This window comes from Rattus rattus, chromosome 7, assembly GCF_011064425.1.
Source record: "Rattus rattus isolate New Zealand chromosome 7, Rrattus_CSIRO_v1, whole genome shotgun sequence".
Taxonomy (NCBI): Eukaryota; Metazoa; Chordata; class Mammalia; order Rodentia; family Muridae; genus Rattus; species Rattus rattus.
This window is the reverse complement of record NC_046160.1, coordinates 25,399,336-25,422,684: the sequence shown is the minus strand read 5'-3', so window position 1 is coordinate 25,422,684 and position 23,349 is coordinate 25,399,336. Positions and strand designations below refer to the sequence as shown.

The 23,349-nt window shown below is 40.1% G+C and overlaps 1 protein-coding gene and 1 pseudogene across 5 annotated transcripts in view; one reads left to right on the top strand and one right to left on the bottom strand.

Annotated features, from left to right (window-relative positions):
• Fam228b (family with sequence similarity 228 member B) overlaps positions 1-23,349 on the top strand; it is a 31,652-nt gene that overhangs the window by 1,160 nt on the left and 7,143 nt on the right. Inside the window, exons 2-8 of one of the 5 annotated variants that reach the window (XM_032909169.1) lie at positions 4,176-4,244; positions 4,994-5,185; positions 5,698-5,778; positions 13,851-13,938; positions 14,023-14,179; positions 16,496-16,603; positions 20,978-21,123. In XM_032909169.1, the coding sequence (XP_032765060.1) occupies positions 4,176-4,244; positions 4,994-5,185; positions 5,698-5,778; positions 13,851-13,938; positions 14,023-14,179; positions 16,496-16,603; positions 20,978-21,113 (831 nt within the window). In that variant the 3' untranslated portion in view covers positions 21,114-21,123. Of the gene's footprint in view, positions 1-4,175; positions 4,245-4,993; positions 5,186-5,697; positions 5,779-13,850; positions 13,939-14,022; positions 14,416-16,495; positions 16,604-20,977; positions 21,417-23,349 lie in introns of those variants that run through there. The other 4 variants (XM_032909168.1, XM_032909167.1, XM_032909170.1 and 1 more) reach the window with 4 other exon arrangements.
• LOC116906341 lies at positions 12,470-12,562 on the bottom strand (annotated as a pseudogene).

Here is a 23,349-nt window from a genome sequence, read left to right as displayed (position 1 = left end):
ATAATTAGTACGAAATAAATACATACACTTGAAAATCATGATTTGATAAGTTTTAACATTTATATGCTCCTGAAGCCATTTTTATGCATCAAGATAACCAATATATTAAGTATTTCTAGTTTTCTCATCGAGTTCTATTGGGGTACCCCCTCACAATTCCCTTATTTCCTGTAACCATTCTGTTGTCATGGTTTTGCTTATCTATATGCAATGAAAACTCAGGCATTCTTTTTTGTTTCGTTTTGTTTTTTGTTTGTTTTGATTTGTTTGTTTGAGACAGAGTTTCCTTGAGTAATCCTTGTAGTCCTGGAACCTAATCTGTAGACCAGGCTGGTCTGAAAATCAGAGATCTGCCTGCCTCTGCCTCCAGAGTGCTGGGATTAGAATCCTGTGCCACTATGCCTGGCTCCAATGTATTCTTTTATAATTTGGTTTCTTTCACTTAAAATTATTTTTTTGAAGTTCATCCATGCTGTTATATGTATCAATATATTCTAGTCTTGTTTTTTTTTTCTTTTTAAACAACTGCTATTCTATTCAATGTTTCTAACCCAATCTGTCCATTGTATTGATGAACAATTTGGTTGTTTCCATTTTGTACCTATTACATTTGTGTCATTGTGTAGACATGTTTTCATTTTCCTTGGGTAACATTTAGTTGTGGAATGACTGGTTATATAGTAAATTAAGTTAACTTTTTATGAAGCTGCCAATTAATAATGAAGATTTTTTTTTTATTTTGTTTTCAATTGTTGGGCATTTTTTCAAGCCTTCTTTGCAATTTATATATCTCTTTGGTGATGTTTGTTCAAATATTTCTTTTTAAAATTAGGTTCTTTATTATTGAGATTTTAATATTGAGATATAATTTATACACCATACCAGTCGCTTCTTTAAAGTCTATGATTCATTAGCCTTTTCAGCCTGTTCATAAGGATATATAACTTCTACCACTTTCTTAATTCTATTGTGTTTTCATCGTTCCTGAAAAGCAACTATATTCATTGACAGTCACTCTTCTTTCTTTGCCTCCTAGTTATTGGTAACAGTAATCTATTTCTAACTCTGTGGATTCCCATATTCTGGGCATTTATATGGATGAGTCATATGTAATATATGACCTTTTGTGACTGGCTTCTTTTATGTGGAATAATACTTTCAAGTTTCATCCATGTTTTACCATGTATTACTTCCTGGTCTTCTAAATTATACATTACATGTGCACAGGTGTTTGTGCAGGCCAGAAGGAGGTGTCAGGTTCCCTGGAGCTGGGGTGGTTTTAAGCTACCTGATGTGTATGCTGGGAACTGAACTTCCTCCTGGAAGAGCAGCAGTCTAGTCCCTGCTCCAGCCTGTTTATGATGAAATCCTGCACAGTGCTTGGCTACCACATGCTATTTCATCAGTAGCTTCACGTTTGGATTGTCTCCTAGTGTTTTGTTATGAACATTGTTCCCAGGAACATTTGTGTTTAACTTTCTGTTTGAACATGTTTCCAGTTAGTTCTCTCGTAACATAGGCTTGGACTCGCTGGGTCAAATACATAACTTTTTGGGAAACCAGCAAAGACATTCCCCACAGCAACTACCATTTCATTATATATTCCCAGCAATATACGATAGACCTAATTTCTCCACTACTTGGAATTTATTGAATTTCTTGTATCTGTTGGCTTACAATTTCCAAAATGCCCTTCCTCTCTCAGGTATTATTTCCTTCCCTCCCTTAGCACCCTCACTTTTGTCTCTCTGAAAATGTCTGTGTGTCTCTGATGTCCTCAAATTCTAGGCCCCCTGCCTTAGCCTTCTTGGGGCATGTGCTTGGTTTCCAGGCCCATGTCACTAAGCCTGGGTCTGAAGTGAATTATTCCTCATGCTATTCTTTCACATCTACTAATTCTTGTTAAGTCATCTCCAAACTTCTGATAAACTCACTGAAATTTGTTTCTTTTTAAGACTTAAGAACTGAATTTTCCCACCGGTTCTTTTCTTGCTTCTGTTTGTTTGCTGAGTCTGTCCATTCATTGTTAGCATATTTTGGCTAGGACCTTTTTCCTTTGGCTAGGACCTCACTGTATTCCATAGCCTGGTCCTCAATTCTTTGTTTTCCTGTAGCAGCCTTCTGAGTACCTGGAATAACTGGAATTAGGGCTTGTGTACGAGGCTGTACTCCCAAAGTCTTTATCTTTGGTTACAATACATGGACCATCCCAGATTCTGCTGATTTTTTCCCTCAAGTATGAATTTACCTTTTCCTCTATGTCTAGTAATTTTAGATTCAATTTTAGACATTATGAATGATGCAGTATAGAGGACCTGGCTTCTTTTATGTCATATAAAATATTGAATTTACCACGTAGTTGACTTTGCTGAGTTCAGGCTCTAAAGTTTGTCTGTCAGTTAGCAGCAGGTGAAACTACTTTTCTTAAGTTTTGGTTGGACTGCATAAAGCCCTGTCCACAGACAGTTCAAGTACTTCAGTGGGAGAGCATTTGCTTAGCATAAATAAGACTTAATCTCCACCACTGTTAGGGAAAAAAGTTTTCCATACTTGCCATGAACTTTGCTTTCTAATTCCTCAACCAGTGAGATCACATGTTTTAGCTTCTTACATTAGCTCTGGTTGAAACTAGTCTGGAGATGGAGCCTTTCAGTCATTTTCTATTTTCAGATTGCTGAATATATATGTGTACACACACACATATATGTATACATATACACATATACATTATTACTATTTTGGTCTGGAGCTAGAACAGTAATCCACTACCAGTCTTACTTGAGGACAGCAGTCTTGTCAAAATCAGCAATTCTCTGTGCAAAAGAAGGAAAGAAAATACATTGTGAAGTCAAGGGCAGTGGTTCACACCTGTAATCCTTCACTTAGGAGATGCGGCAGGAGGATGACAAGTCTGAGACTCCTGAGCAAGTCTTAGGACATGTTAGAATACATAGCCAGATCCCGTTCTCTCAAAAATACTGACACACATTTGAGTTTGAATCGTGGTCCAGTGGGTGTTGGGGTCACTTCTTTAATCCCAGCTCTCAGGAGGCAAAGGCAGGTGGATCTCTGTGAATTTGAGGACAGCCTTCGGTACACAGTGAGTTCCAGGCAGGGTTATATATTGAGATCCTGTCTCAAAAATCAAACAACAAAACTCCATTAGACCCACACAAAAATACATACATTTACTAGGTGATTATAAGGTCTTCATGAATGATAAGTGTGTTTATTTATTTATTATATTTATGTCCCTACTGCCTTTGAGAAAAAAATGTTTCAGTCTACTAAGCAACTGGTCAATTGTTATGGAAAATTAGTTACAGGAACATAATAAGATGGACTGGGTTGGTGGCACAGGACTGTACTCCCAGCACTTGGGAGACTAAGACAAGGAATGGATTGACACTAGTTTGAGGTCAGCTGGGCTATTTACCAAGTCCTGGCCAGCCTGGGCTACATTATAAGATCCTGGCTCAAAACAATGTAAGAAGACTTTGTATTTCAATACACTGTTCTTAAATTTTTATAAAGATCTAGCAATATTTTTATAATACTTTCACATTTCATATAATTTTGCAGATAAAAATTAATTCATGGTTTATTTTATCCATAATCCTTACATTTCAGCTCTTAAAAAGTAATTTCAAAACCAAATTAACAGGCAAATTTATCATGAAAAAGTAAGAAGGGGAGCATGAAATGGAATGCACTCACTGTCCTAAGACCTTGTGCTGTTATATCTCGGTGTTTTTTCTAGGTATAGCTTTGCCTAAGGTGGTATTAAGCTGGCATAGCCTTATATTAAATGTGCATCGAGATTAGTCTGATTCTTTGATTAAGATGCCTGTGCATACCTGTCCTAGCCCAGGAAGGTGAAAACATTTCATCAGGTATGGGGAAAGGCAGTTCTAACTATGACACGGCTCTGGGAAAGTCATTTGACTGTTCTTGGACTGAAAATATCTGTGAGATGAATTATTTCTGACCTTTGAATGAGCTGTAGCCAAGAGTGGAAAGATCAAAGTAGTATTTGAAAAAGTGCTTAGTGATACAGAAAATTGGATTTACAGAGAATACTTCAGCGATATGCCTGTCACATAAAGATATAATGTGCACAGATAATGCTAATGATCTTTCAAGATTTGACTTTTGGACTAATTCTTTTCTTGTAGGCTTTAGCTAAAGAAGATACTGATGCAGCTGTACAATCAATTTTATATAGAGAAAATTACATAATGAAGGTAAGAATTGGCTACAAAATGCATCTTAGCTATTTTTGCTGTTTTCAATGTAGTATTTACCAAAGAAATTTGAGTAAAGTTCAAAGTCCTAGATAATATAGAAAACAGAACTAAAAGCATTCGTTAGCAGCTGGGATTAAGTGGAGGGCATCTCTGAGGGTTGCTAGTGATTGCCAGTCTCCTGTGGGGACATCCTTCAGCACTTCACAGGCAGGCAGAACTGCACACATACATACATGCACATCACACATGCACGCACATAAAATAATTTTTCCAGGATAACTTCACTTGCAGTGTATACTTTATTGCTTATTTTATCTCTCTTCCCAATATATGGTATATTTAATTTATTGCATTTAAATAAAACTTTTATTTTTTTATGATTATAGATGTGTATATATGTATGATGTGTTTGTGCAGACACACATGCCACAGCACACATGTAGAAGTCAGAGGACAACTTTGTAGAATTTGTTCTCTTCTTCACCTTTCATGGGTTCTGGGGTTCACATTCAGGTTGCCAGGATTGAGTGACAAGTGTCCTTACCTGCTGAAGCCCTGGTATTTGATTGCCAGGAAGGGTGAGCATGTTGCCTCCATTGTCCATGTGCCAAATGGTGAAGGTTAAAGGGTTGAATGAACGGGCTATCCTTGGGAATCATTTAGGCTTATAAAGTTTGAATCTTACACAACTTTAGGATATAAAAGCTTCAGGAAGATATGTTTGTCTTTCTGTTACTGTTCACCAGGAGCTAGATAAGTATTTACATCATTATGACTTCTTAAACACAAGAAGAAAAGAGATGTTGTATAAAAAATGGGTTGAACGTGTGGCAGATCCTCTCCAGAAGAAAATTATAGAAAAAGTTGGTTCACATAAGAACATTAAAAAGAGGAGACGTCAAGAATTGGACAATTTTTTGAAACATTCAAATAAGAAGGTACTAAGAGATCATTTTATACTTTTTATACTGGCTTAAAAGTCAAGGTTATCTTTGTTCACTTCCTCTTTAGTTATCCAAATAGTCTGCTTCTTTCTCTTCTATTTATATGCGATCTATACTCTGATGTAGATAGTACATTCTTTTAAAAATTAAATTGTATTTATTTATTCATGTACCTCCATGCGTGCGTGCATATGTTCATGAGCTCGCAAGGAAGTAAGAGTCTCTTTCTGTTGTGTTAGTTTTGGAATTGAACTGAGTTCTTCAGTGTGGTGGTGAAGGACTTTGCCCACTGAGCCATCTTCTTCATGAAGGGATGATAGTGGTGCTGTTTGGTATTTGTACCTAGGTCTGGAGCAGTGAGGGACAGGGGCTGGAGCTCAATGACTCAGCTTTGTCCCTGATAACTGAGGGGCAACAGGTTCAAACTGGTTAACTTCTGAGTTCTGATATCCTCAGTATTAATTGTGTACCTCTTTCTTATGTGTGGCTTTATTTCCTCTTCGTAGGGAAATACATTTATAGAGCATTATGATCCAAAAGAATATGACCCTTTTTATATGAGCAAAGAGGACCCCAATTATCTGAAGGTAGGCAGGTTTCTTTTTTCTTACTTTCTATTAATCATTCCATTTGTTTACATCTCAAATGATATCCCACTTCCCAGTTACCCCTCCACCAGCCCCCAATCCCACATCTGCCCTCCCCCCTCCCCTTTGCCTGTATGCGAGTGCTCCCCAACCCTTCCGCACTCTCCCACCCACCCCTCCAGCATCCCACTATGCTGGGGCATCAAGCCTCCCTGGGACCAAGGGCCTCCCATTGCTGTTGGGCAAAGGTAGGCAGGTTTCTTAACTGTGACAGTATGTGTCTGGTTATTCTGAGCAGCCTTAACATATGCACTGCCTTGTAGTGACTTACGAAAGTTTAGTAGCATTGTGAGAGTGCTTTCCTATCTTCATATATTACAGAGGAATAAATAACTCAAAAGCCAAAATGAGTTAGTCTCCAGAAAATAGGAAAATTCTGTATAATAACTGAATAATAGCAAACGTTTAAACATTTTCAAAAACTTTAAACCTTGTTACAACAGTAATACATTCTTTTGTTTATTTGTGTTTTGAGAGAGGGTCACTCTATGTAGTGTTGGCTGTCCTGGAACTCATTACGTAGACTAGGCTGGCCTCATAGAGGTCCACCAGCCTCTGACTCCCTCGTGTTTGGATTAAAAGCATGTACTACTACATTCTTATAACAAATGAGAAAACTGATTTTAAAAAAATACTAAAATTTGTATTACCCTAAACTAATTCGTTGTATTTTTATAAACCTTTCTGGGTTTGTTTGTTTGTTTATTTATTTGATGTTAACCAAATGTTTGCTTTTCTTTCTGTATATTAAGCATATGTTAGGGGTATAGCACTGAGCTATACCCCTAGCCCTACGGTTTCTTAAATTCATCTCTACTGCTGCTGGGTAAGGTAATTCAAGATGAGGCAGTACAGCACAGATAGGTCATTTGTGAAAGTCATCCATCTGTGAATAGCAGAGCTTACATGAGTCTCTAGTCATTTACCACCCTTGCTATGCTCTTATAAATGTAAGTATTGCTCTTACAAATGATTTTATGATACTTATCTCTGTAGCTAGGTTTTATTTTTCCTTCATGCAAGTTTCTAGAAGTAGAATTAAGTTCATATTACCAAACTGTCTACACGATAGGGTGCATATACTGAAACTATTGTCCATTTTTTATATTTTACTAATAGTGGATATTATAAAAAAAGAAACCTCCCAATGAAACTATCTTGGGTCATAAGACACTTTTAATCTTCTGGTATTTTTACAATGTTCCCCCCCCCATTTTCCTCTGAATTTGTGTGTGTGTGTGTGTGTGTGTGTGTGTGTGTGTTTGTGCTATAAACTCTATTTACATAGGTGAAAATTAGAGTTTAGAGTCTTAAACATACCAACTAGTAACTAACATAAAGGTGGAACTGTGATTTGAAAATGGAGTTGATACTCTACTAGTCCATTTTGCCTGATATAACAAAATACTTTGGACTAGATAATTTATAAACAAAAACAGTTATTGCCCATAATTCTGAGTGCTGCTGTGGTAGCTTAGACAAGAGTGGACTCCACAGACATATATTTGAGTACTTGGTCCTCAGTTGATGGAACTATTTGGGAAGGATTAGGAGGTGTGGCCTTGTTGGAGGAGCTGTGTCACTGGGTGGGCTGGAAGTTTCAAAAAAAAAAAAATTCAGTACTGTTCTCCGTGTGCTCTCTGCTTTGTGGCTGTGGATTAAGATGTGAGCTCTCAGTGGCTGCTCTCACCATGTACCTCTGTGCCTTTAACCTGCCATCATAAGGTCTTAACCCTCTGGAACTGTATGCCTAGTTAAATTCTTTTGTAACTTGCTTTGGTCATGGGGTTTAACACATCAGTAGAAAAGTAACCAAGAAAGCAAAGAAGTATAAGATGAGGACGTCAACACACTCACTGTCTCGTGGAGACCAGTGTTTAAGGATGGCGATTTCTTTATGTCTTTAAGTGGTGTAAGAACAAACGAACCCTCTTTCAGGAGGGTTCCACCCATTTGACCTAATCATGTCCTGAGAGTCCTCCTCTTTATGATGTTGCATTGGTGATTAGTCATCAACATGTAAATTAAGGGAGGGACACAGACATTCACACTCTCGTTTAAACTGAATTCCACGTTTCCTTTGTAAAGTAATCTGAATCCTTGGGATTTTAGCAGCTGTTCTTAGATTGAGCTCTGTGGACACGGGGATCAGCTGTTTCCATGAGTGCTAAGTGTTTGCCTTTCCATTGTGATGAATGTGTACTCATGGGATCCAAAGCCATGGCAGGAAACTTCCCACACAGGATGTGTCGCATTACCAAATTCTGCTTATAAGAAGTATGTTGTCATAGGTAGTAAACATGTATGTCGTTTCACTTAACATCCTTGGAAGGGCAGCTAAATTTTTCATATGTGCAAATTACAGTTTTGTTTCCTTTTTTTACATTTTGAAGCAACTGTAGTATATGGTCAGCTGAATCATTACTCTCTTGCATTTAAAAATAGACAAAAGTAGGTATTGTAGTTTGTCATGTTATTTGGAAATCCTTAATGAAGTGGCTAATTGGAATTCATTAACGTGCATTAGCTCACACACTTATCACTTTCTGAAGGTTATGTTATTATTATTGTGTGTATATGGGTAGGTCTGACAAGCATATATCATGGTGTGTGGGGAGCTAAGAGGACAAGTTTGGCAATGAATTTTCTCCTTCCATGGGAGGACTCTAGGGAGCAGACTCAGGACCATCAGTTTTGTGTGGCAAGCAGTATTACTCCTGAGCTGTTTTGCTGGCCTCACCACTGTTTAAAGGGAACACTTAAAATCCACTTTCAGCAATTTTAAATAATATAGACCATTAATATTAACTGTACTCACCATATTTCACAATCAATTTTTATTTTTTCATGTCTTTTAAAGTTTATTTCTCTGTGTGTACATGTTCGGTATTAGGGCTATATCTGCATGTGAGTGCCCACAGAAGTCAGAAAAATGTATTGGATCCTTTGAAACTGAAGTTACAGGCTGTTATCTGCCTAACATGAGAACTGGGATCTGAACTTAGAACTTCTGGAAGGGCAATCAATATGTGCTCTTAACTACTGCTAAACCAATGTTCTACCTCTGTCCCCCCTTTTTGAGACAGGGCCTCACTGTATACTTTGATTGGCTGTCCTGAAGGTCACTATGTAGACCAGGCTGACCTTGGATTCACAAAGATCTATCTGTCTCTGTCTGCAGTATCATGTTCAGGACTGTCTGAAAAAAAATTTATGGTTGCATTTAAGTAATTTATTGATGCAGTTTTTATATGGGTGTGGTTGTGCTTTCCTATAATTGTAACTCCTTGGGCTAACCATGAGAATGATCCCCAAGTTAAAGCCTGACCTGGGCAGCATACAGACACCTTGAAAGAAAAAGAGGACTAGGCTGACTCCGCTGGTAAAAATGTGTGCTGCTCAAACATTTGATACCCAAGTCCAGTTTGTAGCATTCATATAAAAAGCTGGACATGAAGATGTGCACTCCCAGGAGTCAAGACAGATCTTTGGGGTTCACTGGTCAGTCAGTCTAGTTTAATCAGTGAGCCTCAAGTCCCTAAGAGAGACCTGGTATCCAAAAGCAAGGTGGATGGCTCCTGAGGAATGACACCCAAGGGTGACCTCTGGCTTCCACGTGCATTTGTGTGCATCTCTACACCCACCCATACAATTTTTAAAAATTATAAACAAAAGGGATGTAGTTCAGTGGTAGAACATTTGCTGAGCATGTGTAAGGCCCCAGGTCGAATACCCACCGTTACACAGATGCCTTTTCTTCATGCTGACAAGGATGTTTTTCATTTTGAGAGGCATTTTATTAGAACTAATGTGAATCTCCATACATCCAAATCAGGGAGAAATCTAATATTAATTCAGTCCAATATATAGAAATTCAATATGCATAAGTCTCTTGCCTGTCTTTTGTAGTAGATCCTAAGAAGAGCCTCAAAGCCTTCTAACTCTTGATAGGGACAGATTTTTTTTTAAATTTTTTTAAATTTATTTTTACATCCAGATTTTATTCCCCTCCTGGTCTACCCCCAACTGTTCTACATCCCCCAACCCCTTGTTTCCACAAGGATGTCCCCACCCCACCCACCACCAGACCTTTAAACTTCCTGGGGCCTCCAGTCTCTTGAGAGCTAGGTGCATCTTCTGTGACTGAACCCAGTCCTCTGCCATATATATGTTGGGGGACTCATCTCAGCTGGGGTAGCGCCTGGTTGGATGATCCAGCGTCTGAGGGACCTCGGGGGTCCAGGTTGAGACGCTGGTCCTCTTCAGGGTTGCCCTCCTCCTCAGCTTCCCCCATCTCTCCCCTAATCCAACCAGAGGGGGCAGATTTAAGATCACGTTTGTCATCCTTGTAACCCTGTGATGCTCCAATTCTGGCCATGTTTGTGGGCTTAGCATTGTTACCCCTGCCTTCAAGCCCAGGCCCTTGCTCAGGTTCTCCCAAAGCCTCAAATGAGAGAACTCAGGGAAAACTCCCCTGGGACTGGGTTTCTGCTGTCCTCCTCTGTGCTCTTTATGCATGAACGATCTCCTTCAAGACCTGCACTGGAGTTGCTCAGTACATGAGATCAATGTTCTTATTCTCAGTTCTGGCTTGTTAAGTAGAGCTCTCCATTGTTACCCATCTTCCCACCTTGGCACCCTTGTACAGAAAATGGCTTCTCTTACTCCTAGTAGTAGGGTTGCTGATGGCCCAGAGTCAGCCCACGCCAATCAGAAAGAATTTGTCTTCTTTCCTGGCTTGGGAAGGACCTGACTTTAGGAGTGCAGAGGATTGCTTCCTCCTTTCACACCTCGTATCTAATAAATACAAGGATATCCCCACCCCACTGTGCTCAAGAATTGTTCAACTTAGGGATGGGCATGTAGCCATATTCCTGTAATCCCAGCAGTCAGAAAGCTGAGGCAGGACGATTTCAAGTCCAAAACTGCCCTGGGCTACATCTCAAAAAACAAAACAAAACAACAACAAAATGGGGCTGGAGGGATGCCTAGGTGTTTAAGAGCACTTGTACTTTCAGAGGACCCAGGTTTGATTCCCACACCAGGTGGTTTATAACTGCCTATAACTCCAACTCCAGGGGATTGAATGCTTTCTTGTAGGGACTCACACACACGACACATGTACACAGACACCCATATGCATAAATAAAAATAAATCAGAGAAGAATATCTTATTAAATCATCTCCTTTAGCATAGCAATCCATTGTAATATTTGATAAATGAAAGCACATAGAAGAGACTTCTGCTGTGTGGTGAAATGAAGTATGGCTGCTAAATTGAGAGCAGAACAGGCTAGCTTTGTTCTTTTTCTGAGACAGCATTTTTATCTGAAAGAATGGTTTACAAACCATGGTTATTAAATTTCAGCTGGTTGATAGACATTTTCTGGAAAAGGAATGAAGTGATGTTAATAGCGTTTACTACTAGTGACAAGATGTGACTTTCCAACAGACATTTGACTTTTGAAAGACTCACAGTTGCTACCATGCATCTAAATAGCGCTGACTACCTAGACTGGGCTGGCTAGTCAGGCAGTGCTATTAGTGAGTGTGAGCCTTGGTGTTATACAATGAGATCTGTAAGCTCTTGGAAGACCTCATATGTCCCAGACCACATTCCTCCCAGATAACTGATTCATTCTGCTTTAAAGTGGTACACAGAGAAAAGATTCATTCTAAATGTTTTCTGGTGTGGCTTTAGATTCCATATCATGGCTAACATATCGGAAACTGGGGATGGAGAGAGGGCTCAGTGGTTAAGAGCACTGGTTGCAAGTATGCTCTCAGAGAACTCTCCTTAGCATATACCTGGCAGCTCACAATTGTCTATAACTCCAGTTCCAGGGGATCTGATGCCCTCTTTCACCCTTTGTAGGCACCAGGTAAGTACATATGGACACATATGCAGGCAGAACACCCATACACATAAAATAAAATAAAAACAAGCAAAAAGGAAACAATCATTTGGTAACTTTGAATAAAGTGTCAAATAAAAAAATTCACACTGGGTCCTAAGGTGGATCTGCAGATAAAACTGCTTACCACCTTCTTTCCTTCCCCATAAGTCACAATGGAAGATCACCACACCATTCCTTAAAGTTGACTTCTGACCTCCATATGTGTACTCACAAAATACAAACACACAGTTTTTAAAAAGAGTATCTGCAGTGACGTGAGAAGGCTGTTTATGCTGTTTTCCTAATATGCATGCTATGTGCATTTTTCACCTTCTTCACCTACAACAAATCAAGGCAGATTAGATGCAGAAACAAGCTAAAAACTAACTTTTATTTTAAGCAAGATATTAAAGTTACAAAAATATAAAACAGTACTACTTAAGTTTTTGTTTTGGAAAATACAAATTTTAAATAAAAGATATTTCAAATATGATAAAATTATTTTTAATTAAGAGATTTTTAGTTTTCATATATTATATGTATGTATGTATATATACGTATGTATATCCAACATCAACATACCTAAGTGATACAAACACAAGTTCGTTGGAGCTGTCAACAACTCTTTTTGGTTTGTTTCTTACATATGGAATGCAGAGGTTTGGCATGGTGTCACACACTTGAATTCCAGGTCAACCTGGGCTACGTGAGTCCCTGTTCCAACTAGACCAAACAGACAAGTGAAATGCTACATGATTTTGTGTGCCCTCCTTACACAGGGGCCATGCTAATATTGTTCCAGTAGTAATATGTCTTCTGATAAAGTCAGCATTGTAAGTCTTAAAAGTTGTTCAAGAATTATAAGGTTTCAGTATTTTTAACTGGGTTCTGTGATCCACAAGTTAAAAACTTAGTCATTATTATGTATTCCAAAGTGTAAAGCTTCAGTAGAAATAGGGACATGTGACATAGTTGCTGGTTAAACTTATGATTGTTGTTACTTTATTTAAAGTTTAAAAACATGTCTTCATTCGTCAAAAGTCAGATGCAGATAATAAGGACACTAGCACTGCTTTTGTCCCTGCACAGCGAGTTACTGTAGAAGGCAGTGCACTCATGCACACTGAGTAAGTCTGAGCAGTCATGGTCTGTGTTACAGTTACTCAAGAAAACGAGTCTAATCATTACTGGAAGGGCAGACAGGTAACCTTTCACAGGAGCAGGCTAGTCCATGACTATGACAGGTTCCGAACGCTGTTGTCTCCTGTTGAGTTTTTATTTTAGTAATGATGGCCAGCAAAAGACATTTTGTCCTTTAATGATTTACAGATAATCTGGATTTTGAATATCATGTTAAGTTTTATATAATTATTATGTTTCTGGTTGTGTATTAGGATGTAGATGACCATGTAGATATATATTTCCATGTATTAAAGGAAAGCAAATATTTAAATTTAGGGATATATGATAATGACAACAGAGTGTTTGAAGACTAAACTCAAACTTTGAAATAAAAGCTAATCCTGCCTTGGGTGGAGTGGATAGTTTAGTTGGTAAAGTGCCTGCCTACACAAGCATCGGAGCTAGGTGTGGTCTCCTAACACCCTGTGAAGGACTGACGCCACAGCATAAACCTGTAACCCATTACTGGTGAAGCAGCCAGATGGACCCTGGAGCTCACTGGCCAGCCAGTCTAACAGTGGTCTTCAGGTTCAGTGAGAAGCTCTGTCACAAGAAGTAATGCAGGGAGTGACAGAGGACAACATCTGACATCCACCTCTGGATGGTGTAAACCATACACATGTGTGCATGTGTATCTGCATACACATACATACATACATACATGCATAATACATAATCCACATTAACATAAATACATGTATAATACTCCCCTACCTCAGGACACACACACAGCTAACCTTCCTCTTTGGCTATATGACCTCATTAGAGAAGTGTCAGAGTGCCCTCATCTCTTTTAATGTATTAAATACATATAAATGGTGTATAGTTTATAGGTCCTGTATTCATAGCTTCTAAGCACACATGGGTGCTTATGTTGGATCAGATGTTAGTACTCAGACTCAGCCCCATCCTCAAAAAATCCTTCTTTTGTAGGTTGTCTTGCCACCATTTCGTGACCCTTTGAAAAAAGCCCAGTGTGACAAGGATGACGAAAAGAGAACCCTTCTGCAGTGTGAGACTGGTACTGAATCCTTACGCGGTCCCTTGCCCACAGGCAGCGGCATTGCACTTACGCACACTGATTAGGTCACTAATTTTCTTGCAGGCAAAATCTATACAATGAAAGAATTTAAAGAGATCGAGAAGGCCCAGTTGCATTCCAGATTCCCAAGTATTTGTAATTCAAGGCAAAGTATGACTCCAAACAAATGGCTTAAAGTGCCCATGAGTTATATAGAGAGTGAATTTTGTAAAAGGAGCAGGTAATAATTGACCTAATAGAAAGTGTGATCTTCTTAGACATTCAAAACTCTTTCTTGAGATAGTGCTATATTTCAGTAACGGTTCTTTTTTAAATAAAGTCTGTTGTGATTCATCGCTCCTCTGTATATAGTATTTTTCTTGGTACTCTCGAGAGTCTCCAGCTTTGGTTTTTATCAGACAGACTCTGAGGTATCTAAGCTTGTTACTTTTCCTCTTAGAGTCCTCTGACATTTTCGTTTTTGTCATTATATATAGTTCATTAATTTGTGGGGGGACCTAGACCACTATCACTTTAAAGGTTTCTTAGGTACCATTCTGTCTGCTTTTAACTCCCACAAGTCTTATGTTTGTGGCTGTGGATAATGTCCTCAGTTCTGTAAGTCTTGTGATATTGGTTGACTTTGCCTTTTCTCTTCATGTTTTGGTTAGATGATTTCTACTGAGCTGTCTGCAAGTCCACTGAGTGTCCTTGTGTGCTGTCTACTGGTGAACCGGCAAACATACCGTCCGTAGCATCACGATGTTTGGCATTTCCATTAGATTTTTCATAGTTTTTACCTTTTCTGAAATTCTTCAAACATTGGTGCACACTGTTCACTTTTTTTCAGATTATTCAGATTTTTTTCAAAAGCCATACTAATCATAGTAACTTTAAATTTCTAATCAACATTAGGATTATTTCTGAATTTGGTTCAGTCTGGTTCTGTTGATTGCTTTATGTCTTCACTAGGCATTTTATTTTACTTACTTTGCATGGCCAATGATTTTATAATTTAAAATTTGTATTTATATGGACATTTTGCCTGCACGTCTGTTTATATATCTGGTGTATGCCTGGTATACTGGGCATTGAACCTAGGTCCTCTGGGAGAATAGCCACTGCGCTTAACTCTCCATCCCAGCGGTTTTTGTTTGTTTGTTTGTTTGTCTGTCTGTTTGCTTTTTGAGAGTTTCCCACTGTTCCCTGGGCTGGCCTGGAACTCCCTGTGTGCATCAGATAAGCCTCACACTCACCTCTACAGATCTTCCTGCCTGTTTTCTAAGTGCTGTGTTTAAAGGCATGCACCATTACACCTGACCTTAATTTTAGATTTTAAAAATTGAATATTAGTAATTTAGGATGGAAAAATAGTGCAGACTTGGTATTTTTCTTTAGAAACCTACCTCTTCTGTCACACACTAGTATTAGGAGACTTGTTTTATTGGTCAGAAGTTGATCTATATTTGGATATTCCTATAGTTGTTATCCTTAGTACTCTATTGACATTGAAAAAACAAAGATTTAACTTTATATATGTGTATGTGTGTGAAAGTATGCAATGTGTGTGCTGACCACAGAAGCCAGAAGAGGGTGTCCGATACCCTGAAGCTGGTTTCAGGCAGTTGTGAACCGCCTATGTTGGAGCTGGGAATTGAACCTGGGTCCTCTGGAAGAGCAGCCACTGCTCTTTATGGCTGATCCATCTCTTAAGACCCCTGAACAATATTTTTTAGAAAGATGTTTTTACTTTTAATTTACGTGTGTATGTGTGGGTCTGCCTGTGGATATGTGAGCATGAGTGCAGGTTCTTGCAGAGTCTAGAAGAAAATATTGGCCATCCCGGAGCTGAGGCTACAAGGTGATAGTGAGTCATCAGAGTGGCTGCTGGGAGACAGATGCAAATCCTCTCAAAAAGATTTAGCAGTTTAACTATTTCTCCAGCCCCAAGATTTTGGTTTTGTTTGTTTTTCAGTAGGGATGTTGTGTGAGGGCCTTAGGATAATGGTGGAAGAATAAAATAAAAAGTTTGACGTGATATAATATTTATATAGTTTCAGTACTTGGATGGCCAAAAAGAAAGTCAGAAAATTGGAAGTTGGAACATGTATACTGAGTGGGGAAATCATGCTTATTGGGCACTAATACTGAACAAGGTTTCCAGTCCATTGTTCTAGGAGTTACTACCAGATGTGTTTATCACCTATGGCTGCCATACGTGTGGTGGTAGTCCTGCCTCTGCCTTCTAAGGGTTGGGGATATAGGCTTGCTCTACCACACCTGGCTTTATGACTTCTTTTTATGTAGAACATAAGCTCCCAGAGGATGGAGGAGTTCAACTCTGCTGCCTAACCTTGGTTCTCAGAGAACAACAGCACATCAGTCTCCATTATGGTTTCTAAAACTCTTAAACAACTAGTATCTTGGAAAAGGCATAGCAGTGTCAAGTAATGGTATTCTGAACCATATTTCTGGCAGTTGGTTTCTAATAATAATTAATGCTTAAAGTAAATGAATATTGTTTTGCAATATCCTGACACACGTTCTCTTGTTAAAGGTTCAAAGTGAAGATGAATTTTAATGCTAGTAGTTTTGATTTGAGGCCATTGAAAAGGGTGCCTAATTTTCTGGAATACCGGGAGGAAGAAATGATGATCATTTACAAGTAAGCCTGTTATTCTATAAATTCACTGTCCTTTCATTTAAGATGTTTAGCTGTGTTGTCCTCCCTACCACCATTGCAGATCACTTGCGTTAAGGCCAACGCCTCAACACTGTTCAGGGTAAGGCAACTTTTCTTTGTTTTTATGGGTTTGTGGAATAAAGAGCACAGAAGCAAAACGTATGAAAATGGGGCTGGGAAATGGCTGACAGTGTGTACTAAAGCTGTGAGAATCTTAGTGTGAGACTAGTTCTTGTAGGCAGTGGTTAGAGCGGAAGGGGCAGCAGGCAAGTGGCTCATAGAACTGTGTACTACCATGGGAGATCTGTTAACTAGGCCCTAACTTACAGTCAGACAGTCAACACATACAAAAGAACTGTGTATGGTAGTGCGCACCCATGAAGCGGAAACTTAAGGGTTCTCTGGAAAGTCAGTTGTGTTGGATGGTGTTTTGCTGGGGCAAACGCGTGAAGGAGTGTTTTCCTGAAGTGGACACAGGTGAAAGACTAAGTCAGACTCGTGAAGGAACATTTCACTGAAGCAGACACAGGAGAAAGGATGTTCTGCTAAAGCAAGCATGTGAAAGGACACGTGATGAAGGATTCTTTGCTAACAACACACATGTATTGGTCCGCCTTACATTGCATAGTTGAGCTGCATTTGTTGGGACTCCATAGAGAGAAATGCACCAAAAACCTTCTTGTGGTGTGCTGCCGTTTCTTGCGGCTTCTGCGGACTCAGGCTGATTGGCAGAGTGAAGTCAGCTGAGACAGACGCAGATGCTGAGGCGAGACCCGAGGAGGACACGAGATGTTTGAAGGGAGTATAACTAGGACTCGGCGGACAGTGACACAGTGATGAGGGCTGAGCTAGGCTTGCATATAGAGCTAGCTGTGCAACGATTGTGGGTCTCTTCGGCGATCTTCGCTTCCCTGAGAGGCACAGCCAAGAACTTCTCCTGGCATTCTTCCTGCTGACTCGTGCCAAGGCTGAGACCTGGCTGTCTCTGCTAGGTCGTGCCACCACTGCTGATTCGTGTTTGCTGTTCAGACTCTACTGAACTGCTGGTGTATCCATGAAGTGTTTGCGAGTAGATTGAACTGCCGCTGCTGACCTGTGGACTGAACTGATTTCCAGACAACACAGATGGGAGTTGCTCCAAAGAACCTTTCTAAACAGGTCCACTTCCCTGTATCCTTTCTTTCCACTACCTCTGGTGGGTGGTGGGCTAAAAGGGAGGTTAAAGTGTTTAAGAACCATCATTAAAAATAGGATTTGGAAAAATTAAAGTTACACACCATGTACTACTAAAGCAGGAAGATCTGGGGTATAGCCTGGGATACATAGCAAGATCCCTTGGGGGAAGATTGTGTGGGGATAGAGATTTCTCCTCAGAATTGTAGAGAAAGATAACTTCTTATAATACGATCCCCGTCATTGCTACAGAGACTGTGAGGTAGTGCAGAGTCTTTGCGAAACAGCTTGTTAGTTTTCCAAAGTGGCAAACACAAAGTTCCCATGTGAGCTACAAACTCTATTGCAGATTTTATTTGGATTGTGTGTGTGTGTGTGTGTGTGTGTGTGTGTGTATGTGTGTGTGACAGAGTTCTCACATGTAGCCCTGGTTGGTTTGGAACTCTCTCAGGCTGCCTCTGCCCCTCCAGTGCTGGGATTAAAGGCATACACCACTCTGGCCAACCTACTACTAGGTTTATATTCAGAAGAAATAAGAACATAGATCTACCTACAGGTTACTATAACCACTTTAAGTGTATTCATAGCAGAATTATTCACAAAAACTAGAAGCAGGATGGTCATCAGTTAATGAATAGATAAACTCGGTGTTGTGAACTCACAGGATACAGTACTTGGTAGTTAAAAACAAGGACTGATTACACCATGGATGGATTCAGACCCATCACACTCAGTAGAGGAAGCCAGTCACTAAAGCCCACATCCTGTGATTATTTCATGTGAATGATAAGGGAAGGAAAATGCTCTATGGGGACAAAGCTTACCTGGCGCTGGAGTGAGAATGGGAGTGTCTGTGACTGAGCACAAAGTTCTGAGGGGTAGCAATGTTCTACAGTTAGACAGTACAGACGACTGCACAACTCTGAGTATCCTAAAAGACATTGCTTTAACTGCTGACCAGAATTAAAGTTCAAAACCTAGCAAGGAGAGCAGAATAGAGCTTACCTTCTTTTTTATAGGAAGCTGGCCTGTGATTCTGTTACTTAATGTGTTCAAGTTAGCTGTGATAGTTTTATTTTGCTTTCCCTGAATAAGCCAAGAATGTAGCTAATTAAATAGAGTGTGGCCCAAGCTGGTGAGATATTGGAGATGCTTGGTGTTGTCACGAGCAATTGTCTCACAGGCATTAGCATGATTTAAAGCAAAAAGAGATTTGACTGGATTCATGTATGCACCTGTGATCCAACCACATTGGAGGCTGAATCCTAGAGTTTGAGACCAGCCTCTTTGTCTCGGAAAAAAAAAGAAAAAACCCTAAGTAGAGACAGATGATGCTTGGCAGAGAGTTGGCTGTTGTGACTTGTCAGTGTTCTGGCTGTGCAGCTTGATAATATGATTATTGTTCATTGGATAGGGGCTGGAAATGAGGAATAAAAAATGTTGATGTCGACCTTATTTATTTGTGTATTAGGGTCCAAAGGAGCCAACTCCACCATAATCTCTAAGTGCCATGCTTTCCAGGATAGTAAATGTGTCTGAGTGAGATTTTAGATAACTAGCATCTTAAAAGTAATATTCCAACCCAGTCAGTGGTGGTGCGTGCCTATAATCCCAGCAGTGGGACAGAAGTGGGAGGATCTCTGAGTTTTGAGTTCAAGGCCATCTTGGTCTACAGAACAAGTTCCAGGACAGCCAAGAGTACCTAGAGAAATCTTGTCTCAAAAAACAGACAAGTGAAAATAATAGTCTATTTAAATTATATTTATCTATATCTATTGTGAGAGAGGAGAGGGAGGGAGGGAAGGAGAGTGGGGGTCGTGAACATGCAGGTATGTATCACAGTACACAGGTAGAGCTCAAAGGACAACTTGCCTAAGTTAGTTCTCTTTTTCTACTGTATGTGTCCTGTGGATCAAACTCAAGTCATCAGACTTGGCAGCAAGTATTCTTACATGTTGAGACATCTGGTTTACCACAAAATGGATATCTGAGCTGTAATTTCTATCAATGGTACAAAAGGGGGGATTTGTCTTCATAAACTTCTCAGAGTATGACCCAGATAAGAATATTGCATTTTTTAAAAAGATTTATTTATTTATTTATTTATTTATTTATTTATTTATTTATTTATTTATTATGTGCATGTTCTGTTTGTATATATGCCCGCAGGCCAGGTGAGGGAGCCAGACTTCCTTATAGATGGTTGCTAGCCAATATGTGGTTGCTGAGAATTGAACTCAGGACCTCTGGAAGAGCAGTCAGTGTTTTCAACCTGTGAGGCATCTCTGCAGCCTGCAGAATATTGCATTTTTGAGTACATGGGAACTTCCATTTTTAGACTAGAGGCTTAAGTCAGCCAGTTCCCCTAGAAAAGGAGTAAGACAGCTTCTGTGTGTGAGAGAAGTAGCACAGTGACGGCACAGGTATGGAGAAGGCTGGTACTGAGTAGTTTGGGGGGGAACATAAAAAATTGATATCTGCCCCAAACTGGACTGGTGTCAACAACCCCAAAATGGCTTGTTCAAGTTCATCTTAATGAGTAAAATGAATTTATTAGAGGTTACTTATGGAGCAGTGAGTAAGTATGGACAGATCCATTCTGTCCTTTCTCCTCCCAGTCACTAACTGTACCCCTTTACTGGCTGTGTTCTATGCAGGACTTTAAGTATTACGCAGAACTCATATAAACCTGGGTGTAGAGTGCAACATAGTGTTAAAGCAGCATAGATAACAACAGGCCTGGCCAGTATGAGGCACAGAAAGAAGATCCTGAGAAAGACATGTTTATGTGTGTCCCATTTGTGTCCTTATCAAGGTCTCTGCTGGTCCCTGCAAACACTGAGAAGACAAGGAGGCATGACTTGTTTAACTGCTGTCTGCCACAGAGAACAGCTAAATAGCAGCTTGCTGCAGGACAGTCACTCTGACCAGGATCAGGTTCCCAGGGACAGCAATTGCACAACTCTGAGGGGTCGTTCAGGACGGAGGACCATCAGCTTTTTATTACATAGCACAGAGGTTTCAGACAAAAATAATGCTGGAGCAAGGCGGTTCTTTTTAGTTTTCTTTTCATAAAAATGTGGATTTAAACAGACCACATACAACTTTGATATTTAAGTAAAAATATTAAGATCTTCTCCTGAGTTAAATGTTAAAAAGATTTCTCCTGGTCCTTCTCTGCAGAAACAATGGACTCTCCTCTCTGGTCAATAACGCTCCATGTCTCCAGGAGAGAAAGAACCCAACTTCCAAAGGGGTCCACTCTGGAGGTCACGATTCTGTAAACCTATGCCAGGAGGTAGAAAGGGATGAGAGCTAACCAGGATGCGGTGAGAGCTGGGACAGTCGGTCCTGTTTGTGAGTCACAGACATCCAAGCTATGCTGCTGGATACGGCAACCTTTTTAGAAGAAAGGAGGCAATGGATCACCCTCCAGTGGGTGCTAGAGTAGACGACACTAAGTCAGGTGTCCTTACTCAGTGGCAGCTTGGTAGAGCCATAGCGGACATGCCCAGTGCTGGAGGTCCAAGGCTCCTTGAATTTCCTTGGCTCCTGATTTGACACCCGATCTTTAGGTTAACTCTAGCGCCTCTCCCATTTACCTACAGTCAAGCCAGGCCCCCAGAATTTTTTTTTTTTTAATATAAACAAGAGTTAGTTTTGAAAAGGACTAATACTAAAAGTAGTAAACTTTCAGAACTAAAGAATAGCTGTGTCTAGAGAGACCTCTCATCCCAAAGTAACTGCAGTATTGTGGGGTCTTTGACAGACCACAGGTATAGAGGGGACACCCTCAGGGTGGCTTGACCCCGAGAGGATTTTTCCTGCACTCACGAAAGCATGTTCACACTGTCACCACTGTTTTACCTTCTTTTCCTGGTGTGCTTTCGTATTTACCATGTGCTTGCTTGCTTTGGCCTACATTTAAGAAATGGTTGCTCTGAGTCAGGCTGCACGTAAGGGCTGGAGCCATAGTGTGAACAAAACAGGCAAACCTCTGCTCTTGTGGCAAAGATGGAAAGCAGCCAAAATAAACACACAACAGGTGAGTTAACAGAGTGAGAAGAAGGAAATGGGTAAGGGTGACAAGAAATGGATTGAGGGGGGCAGTGTTTTAAATGGAGAAATCAGGAAAGGCTTCTTGGAGGAGGTGATATTGAACCATGGTCTTAGATACTGAGGATGGGCCATGAAGAATTTTAGGGGAAGAGTTTCCAGGAAGAGAGACTGGTGTAGAAAGCACATTGAGTGGGGTGAACATTGACAAGAGGGGACTGGAGAGGAGGGAGATGCCCACTCATGTAGAAGCCATCCTAAAGATCCAGGGAGGAGACATATCAAAATACCTTTTGGGGTAGTTTTTATTTCATTTTCCTTCCCCCCCCCAGTTGATGGTTGACTAGTTTCTTAGAGACAGGGTATCGTGGCTTCATGGCTGTCCTTGAAGTCTATGTAGCCTAGGAAAGAATTCTTACTCTTTCTACCTCCACCTTCCAAGTACTAGGATTACAGGTGTGCACCACTACACCTGACACAATTGTACCCCACTAGACACAAGCCAGAACAGAAGCTGGGAGTCTAGCTGGCAGGTCAGGGTTCTGGGTCAGGAGCATAATAACCGGAGGCCTAGTGATGGTTGTGTGGTCATGGGGACCTGCAGAGTGAGCACACTAACAGAGGATATTAGTGCGTGATAAGAGAGATGAATGAAAGTAAGACACCAAGGACAACTATGTCCTGAGGGGTCTGGATGGCTGATGGTCCTATTCATGACTCAGAAGTTTGAATGGAACTCAGCACAAGCTTAAGGAAGAATTACAAAAGTAAAGATAATGCTTTCTAAGGGCTAAATTAAAGATGCCTTTCACCATTACAATATACATTTATAGAGTACAATTATTAAGCAATTTAGTTTTCTTAAGCTGTTCATTTAAACATGTTCTGGGGCTAGGGAAGTAGCCCAGTGTGAGCACTTACCTGGCACGTACAAAGTTCAGTCTCCTGCATCTCAAAAAAGAAACTAAGCAATAAGCATGCTCTGTGAAGGCAGTTTTCCCACTCTCTGTATTCTCAAATGGTGCTTCTGATGACAACACTGTAGCAGTTCTGAGGCTGAGGTGGGTTTATTTTTTCCCAGTCTGCTTTTGTACCATTTTAATTACATGTAAGTAATAAGGTCAGTTCTACATTAAGGAACAAGCAAGGCAATAAACAAAGTCCGGTGATCACCATGTCTAGGGGCTTAGCAGGATGACCAAGATACCTGAGCCTACTTCCGTGTCCTAGCCCAAAGTCAAATTCTTGCCTGAAGCCTACTTCTTTGTTCTAGTCCAAAATCATATTCCTGCCTGAGCTTACTTCTGTGTCCTGACCCATTGTTAAATTCCTGCCAAATTTCTAGAAGTATCTCTAAAAGCTCTCCACATCTCCCCAATTTTTATTTTATAAACAAGACTGCTGTGTCTGTCTTAGGTTGTTCTGACAAGAATGGCTTCCTTACCCATCCTGGAGTATGCATTATCAAAAGCAATGCACTTCTTCCTAGGTTGGTAAGG